The sequence below is a fragment of the Oncorhynchus mykiss genome, chromosome 5 (assembly GCF_013265735.2).
Source record: "Oncorhynchus mykiss isolate Arlee chromosome 5, USDA_OmykA_1.1, whole genome shotgun sequence".
Classification (NCBI taxonomy): domain Eukaryota; kingdom Metazoa; phylum Chordata; class Actinopteri; order Salmoniformes; family Salmonidae; genus Oncorhynchus; species Oncorhynchus mykiss.
In genome coordinates, this window is record NC_048569.1 from 13,536,978 (window position 1) to 13,544,227 (window position 7,250).

Genomic DNA, 7,250 nt, shown 5'->3' on the forward strand with positions numbered 1-7,250 from the left:
AAATGCCTTCAGAGAACATTTAGATGACAGTCCCACAATACTGTACAATAAATGACACCTAGGAAGACCACAGTTATGTCCTGCAACCACAATGTTGGCAAAACATTTCTAAAATATTAATATCTCAGAATTAGGTCATGGCTTTATTACAACATTAAGATAACGTTATTGTTGGGTTGCCATACTAACCTGGGCTGTATTCAGAGTTGAAATATTGAGAATGTTGCAGAAAGAACTGTAATAGATATGGCACAATGTCAGTCAATCCTATCTGTTCATATGCATTTCTTTCTGAACGTTCTGTAACGTTTCACCCTCCCGAACAGGCCCTTTATTGGCAGACAGACTTCTTTGCCATTAAGTTTGATTGGCTCAGAGTTTTCCTGCTTCCCTCTAATTGAACGTCTTCCAGATCTCAAGCAACGAGACTGTAGATCTGTCAAAGCTCAGTGTAATGAGATTTTTATATGGAGGAGACACAAATAAGTGTCACCTATATTGATGAGGCCTCTGCATTTCACACGTATTTCACACTGCTTTGATAGTCACGTAAACCATAAGGCAGCACTTTGGTTTATATTTCAGATATACTTCTCGTGTCATATATGGGAGTCTAGTATTTTTCTCATGTAAATTTGGCTCCATGATATTGGTAATACCCTTGGGTTGGAATTTATTTTGCCTGTTGTAATATTTAAATACAGTCTGAGCCCAAAATTCGTCTAACTACGGGGTATACTACAGACAAAGAATGGATTTGAAATGAGTGTGCAACTAGAAATACTGTGATTTATACCTAATTATTGTTGATTTATTTATCAACAAAAACAAAATACTTACATTTTGGATTCCAATCCTCAAATCGAGGGTTGAGTGAGTCACAATGGGGCATATGACACCTGGGGAAAAAATTGTATTCTGTAGTAATAGAAAGCTTAACATCAATCACATTAATTCAGCAAGGTGTGGGGCAGGCGCTTAGCAGTCTTGGCATGTTGGTATGCATCTGCCCTGTGAAGTGGCGGCTTCGTATGGAAGTGTTTCCTGTGTAAGCGAGTGTGCGTTTGTAAGCATGTACGGTATGTAGATGATGGCCCGGCAAGGCTGTGACCTTGTGCTTATGTGGATGGTGTGGGGATGAGGCGAAGGTCCGGATGTGATTAGGATGATGAGTGTTGCCGACTGACCTCAACCCCTAGTGAGCACCAGCTTACCCATCAGCTACCCCCTACCCAACCCCCTTCTCTCCATCTGTCACCTCCCAATCCCACTACTAGCATTCTAAAGATGGTGACCTTGGAGAAGTTCCTTGTTAAAGTACTCTTTCTCAATTCATCTTTCCTCGATTCCTTGCATCATCTCTCTTCACCTCCTTTTCAAAATGCATAGAAAGAGAGGTGGGACCTTGGACCTTCTCTTCCAGTACTGTTGAGGAGGCAAGGACAGGAAGGGATCGCAGAATCTCACATTGAGATTGATTTGTTAGCATGTTGATCTGCCCAGACCTAAATCTTCGTCACACAACTTCAATAAGTCACATAATTTCAATTTAATTCAGGACGTACAGTACAGAAATATACTAGCATCCACCTATAAAATGACATGGAAGATGCAAACAATCAAGTCGAAGACAGACACCGCGAGACAACAGGAGGCACAGAAGGACACAAGAAAGGACAATTATTTGAAGAGGAAGTCTGTCAAGAGAGCAGACGGAGAGATGGTGGAGGTAGAGAAAAGCGTGGAGAGATGAAGGTAGGGAAGGGATTCTCAGGCTGGCGTTGCTGACTAAGGACTATCTGATAAAAGTGTTGATTTCCTCTCCATTTCCCTGCTGCTGCTTTGTAATTCTAATGAGCAGGGAGAGTGTCAGGCAGAGACAGAGAGAGCAGATCAGATTAGATATCGACTGACTTGGGGCTGTCCAACTTCCTGACAGGCAAGCATTGCACTGAGTCATCAGTGAGCACCGCCAACAGCTGGTGAGGAGGACATAGAGAGAGAGAGGCAGAAACAGAGAGAAGCAGAAAGAGAGATAGATGGATAGATGAATAGATGTACGACAGACCATGTATACACCCTGCACACCCATTGACAAACAAACAAAACAAAAGCAAAGTCTTCTTCTCATGCTTTGTTGATTTCAAAAAAGTTTTGACTCAATTTGGCATGACAGTCTGCTATAGACATTTATGGAAAGCGTGTTGGGGGGGAAAACATATGACATTACAAAATCAATGTTCACAAACAACAAGTGTGCAGTTAAAATTAGCAATAAACACAGATTTCATGCCAATAAAGCCCCCTTGAATTGAAATTCAATTGAGAGAGGCAGGGGGAGTGACGGAGAGAGTGAGGACCAAGACAGAGGAAATTCAGAGAGAGAAAGGGATAGAAAGAGAAAGAAAGCGAATTGTTTATTTCACTTGCTTGAGCAATGTAAACATTTCCCATGCCAATAAAGCCCTTTGAATTGAATTGAGAGGCATAAAAAGAAAGAAAGCAAGCGAGAGAGAGAGAGAAAGAGCGAAAGAGCAAGATCAAGAGAGCAAGAGAGAAAGCGAGCGAGAGAGAGAGAAACCAAGAGAGAGAAAGAGAGGCTGATATAAAGTGGAGAGGGGTGGTGGAGAGCATAGACAACAGCGAAATGGACCAGAGGGAATGGGTGGAGAAAAGGGTGAGAATAGCGGGAGACAGAAAGAGAAAGAGGGAGGTGGAATAGAAGCAGAAGAGAAGTAAACAGTTATAGTAGAAAGAAGATATGGATGTAATGACTGATAGAGGGAGAGATGACCATATGAGAGGGTAATGGGGGGACTAGGTAGAGAAGGGTAAGGCGAGACAGGCCAGACAAACCCAACTTCTTCACGACACAACCAAATTCTCATGAATTATGATCTCTGCTGATGCACACACATACTGTAGCCCAACACATAGCCTATCTGTAATTCCGCGATAAACCACTGAGTGGAGACAGTGAACTATCTCATGCCACAAGCGCAAACCAAATAAGGAAATTGCGTGGACTGCAAGGCGTTTGGCAGTGTGGTGTACAGGGATGCTTTCGGCAAGCAGAAAAAAGCACGTTGGCACTTGATTTGTGACATGATCGAGGTGTTTGGTGATTTAGGACTAAGACGTACGTGAAGGTAAATTGCCGCATCCCAGTTTGTAAAGATTAGTTTTGATTGGGGTCAGATGTTGGGCGCATTCAACTTTACAGCCTTGTCAACGCACTGATTCAACATGCTACCTACCGGTAGCTAGCTAAAGCTACTACGTGCTAGCTACTTTTCATCATTGGTGGCTAAGTCAGTGGTTATCAGTCCTTGACAACTGTCTGCTTCCAAAAATAGATCCTTAAAGTAAAGTGCCTTGCTGTCATAACCACTTTGCTTGCTAACCTCCCAGATAGCCAAACTAGAAAACCATTGGCATTGCACTTCAACAAACAAGCTAGCTCCCGGCTAGCTAACATGGCAGTTTGTGGCTACCTGACCCCCATGTTCATTGTCAACGTGCACATTGGTTACTAGTTAGATTTGTTTTCAACCCAGTAAACTTTCTTCAATATTGGTGCATGTCACTAGTCGTGTCTGCCTTGTACATTTTGTTACGGTTGGTTTGATCATAGACCCTGGCCTGATCTGCGGAGGGTCGCCCTCCCAGTTAGACCAGCGAGCTACACTACTTTGCAAAAAGTATGTGGACACCCCTTCAAATGAGTGGATATATCATACACACCCGTTGCTAAAGGGTGTATAAAATCGAGCACACCACCATTAATCTCCATAGACAAACATTGTCAGTAGAATTGCCCGACTTTCAACATGGCACCGTCATAGGATGCCACCTTTCCAACAAGTCAGTCAGTTCGTCAAATTCCTGCCCTGCTAGAGCTGCCTGGTCAACTGCAAGTGCTGTTATTGTGAAGTGGAAACGTCTAGGACAGGGCTGCTCAACCCTCTTCCTGGAGCTCTACGGTCCTGTGGGATTTCAGTCCAACCGTAATTTAACACACCTGATTCTACTAATTAGTTGCAAAGGGGGACCAACACCATATTAATGCCCATGATTTTGTAATGAGATGTTTGATGAGCAGGTGCCCACATACTTTTGGCCATGTAGTGTACTTGGTTAATTCTCTGCCATGCCCCACAATAACCCTGGTCACAAGATGAGTGCTGAACTGGGGCCAAGTTGGGCCACATTTGGCTACTCTGTGTGTGTGTGTGTGACAGGTGAGGATAAATGCAGACCTCTCACGTCATCACTAGGACTTGGGAGTAAGGTTAAACGTGTCTCCTAGGGTTTCCCGGGGACACATGCTGGAGAGAATACAAGACATCAGCTAATCATACCATCATGAATAACATCAAGTCGGCGTCTCGGAGAGGAGTGAAGAAGCCTGGGAGGGGAGTAGGCACTGCTTCAACCAACGTAACACAAGGTGCAGGCCCTACTAAGGCAAAAAATCTGATGGTCAGGTAGCCAGAAACTTATTAACTAGAAGTCAACCTAGATGTGGCATGTTCCCTGCATTGCTCGCAATAAGGAGAAATGACTAAATAACCTTCTCCAAAGTCATGGGTCAGACCTACTAGTTGCTTTGTTATTCTTTCACTCTGTGTGACTTTAGCTTTAGTCATAATAATCAACTTTATAATGAACCAATAAGGCCCGAGGGGGTGTGGTATATGGCCTATATACCTCTACTAAGTGTTGTTCTTATGCACGACGCAACATGTGAGTGCCTGGATACAGCCCTTAGCCGTGGTATATTGGCAATATACCAGAAACACCAGAGGTGCCTGCCTTATTGGTATTATAAACTGGTTACCAATGTGTAAAAAAAAATAAAATAAAAAAAAATCATACCTATGGTATACAGTCTGATATACCACAGCATTCAGGGCTCGAACCACCCAGTTTATAATGATGCATATGTGGGCAGTCCTACTTACCTCAGCCCCTTGGGTTCTTCAGATAGGATGGGTGACGGTGTGCAGAATGAGACCGTTTTCTACTCCAAGGCTGAAAACTACTGGAGAGAAGTGGCGCCCACCGTGGATGGCATGCTAGGAGGCTACGGCAAGATCTCTAACATTGACATTGACGGCTCCAAGAAGTTCCTGCAGAAATTCCTTGGCGTAAGAAACAGTTTCCAAACTTCTCTGTAGAAACACTTAAAGCGCATCATGTTAGGCTATTTATTTGCATGCATACTTTGTTTGCACACATAACGAAACCTAATGGGGGGGGGGGGGGGGGACATGGCTTAAAACGTTTCAGAAAAATGATGGGCCAAGTATAGAGCATTGACGTACTTCTTATGCAGTTATCTGGTGCTGACATGTCAAGAAACCCACTCTAACCTCTTCCTCCTGGCACTAAAAGCAGGGTGAAGGGAAGACCGGCAATGGCTGCGCCCTGGACTGTGGCGCCGGAATAGGGCGCATCACCAAGCGACTGCTGCTGCCCCTCTTCAACACTGTGGACTTGGTGGACGTGACTCAGGAGTTCCTGGACCAGGCTAAGGTCTACCTGGGCGATGACAGCAAACGGGTGGAGAACTACTTCTGCCTCGGCCTGCAGGACTTTATCCCACAGGACAGACGCTACGACGTCATCTGGATCCAGTGGGTCATTGGTGAGTCCTCTCAACTCACAATTCTAAAATTGACTGACATAACTGACATACTGTAAGACAGCTCTATGTTTAACTTGCTTAATTCTCAGACTTAATCATTTTTTTTATTTTGATTAGCTTTGTAATACAGTAGGTTCTGTATTTATTTTACTTAGGCAAATTGCAATTCAGCTTTCAGCTGCAAATGTGTACAACATTATGCAATAAAACCAGACTGTTAAGCTAGAGCTAGCCGCCCTTCCCTCCTTCCCCTCACCTCAGGCCACCTGACTGACGACCACCTGGTGGAGTTCCTGCACCGTTGCCGCGGCGGCCTCCGCCCTGAGGGACTAATTGTCATCAAGGACAACGTGGCCTATGAGGGCGTGATCCCAGACGACGTCGACAGCAGCGTGTGCCGGGAACTGGCTCTGGTGAAGAGCCTGGTGACCCGGGCAGGCCTCACTATCGTCTGTGAAGAGCAACAGATGAACTTTCCGGACGAGATCTACCAGGTCCACCAGCTGGCCCTCCGATAGGGACAGAGATGGAGACGGACGGGAGTAGAGGTGTGGAGGATGGGTGCCAATGCCAAAATGCTGCTGCCCATGCTCAAGCCATGGGACTTTCATGTCCACATGTCCTGTCCACTGAAAGTTGGACAGTCCAGCTTAGTGTGTAGGCGTGTTTGTCTAATGGCGTATATATGACCCACTCTGTGTGAATACATCAGGTAGCGGTTTTATGAATCGTCAGTGTAATTTACTAAAGGATAATTGTGACTGATTCTGGGATCACCCTTAGGAATTATGGATGTACTGTATGGGGGCATATCAGGTAAGGCTCAGAAATGCAAATGCCACTCTGAGTCAATTCTTTACTGGAGGACATGAGTTACAGCACTTGAGTTCACATAGGACAGGGATGAGCAATTCTTTTCAGGGTCATGTTCCGTAGGGCACACAGTTTTGCAATGGAAACTACACAAAAACGTATTTGGTCAAGTTCACGTACCTTATTGTAAATGACCCAGGTTCTCACTTTTGCCTAACGCACAATTAATTCATGTCACTGAATGCTCAGAGTATCTGGTCACATCTGTTTTCCCAAGTCGGAATTAGATCGAGCAACAAATCAGGAACAGAGTTTCCCATCACTGGCATATCCCTCCACATACCCGTTTATGTCATTTATTCACAGTACCAAGAATACATAGATTGGCTGTTTGTAAGACGTGGCAAATACTGATGAAATTTAAGTACTGTATGTTTCCCATGAGGGTTTGAATGTCAAATTAAACAACTTTTCAGGAAATCTCATTGTTTTGTGGTTTATGTTACTGGTTGTGGGGGTGTGATGAATCTTTGGTCTAGTAGTTTTGATACCTTTATTTACATCAAGATAGATAATGGTCAGATCAATGTATATATTCTATCTCAATTGGTCCACTAAAGGGACCCTATATTTGGGACAATTCAAATGTTAGGACCTTCAGTGTCTCAACTTAAACTTTTTTTTTTGCATCTATTTATTAGCTGCAATTTTACAGATAGTATGTACATGTCATATTGTTTTTCATTAAGTGCATGGCAATCAAAGTAATGAATGTCAGACTGTCAAA

The 7,250-nt window shown here is 43.9% G+C and overlaps 1 protein-coding gene across 8 annotated transcripts; it reads left to right on the plus strand.

The window, feature by feature from the left end:
• The first annotated feature begins 2,992 nt into the window (after positions 1-2,992).
• ntmt1 (N-terminal Xaa-Pro-Lys N-methyltransferase 1) lies at positions 2,993-6,943 on the plus strand. Of its 8 annotated transcripts, none has more exons than XM_021601744.2 (5): positions 2,993-3,149; positions 4,310-4,450; positions 4,987-5,150; positions 5,398-5,650; positions 5,912-6,943. In XM_021601744.2, exons 2-5 carry the CDS (start codon positions 4,366-4,368, stop codon positions 6,166-6,168), a joined length of 759 nt encoding a protein of 252 aa, XP_021457419.1. In that variant the 5' UTR covers positions 2,993-3,149; positions 4,310-4,365; the 3' UTR covers positions 6,169-6,943. The 8 variants fall into 8 exon arrangements, with proteins under 8 accessions (XP_021457419.1, XP_021457421.1, XP_021457424.1 ...); XM_021601746.2 differs by having other exon boundaries at positions 5,401-5,650; XM_021601743.2 differs by having other exon boundaries at positions 2,998-3,139; positions 5,401-5,650.
• Positions 6,944-7,250: the final 307 nt, after the last annotated feature.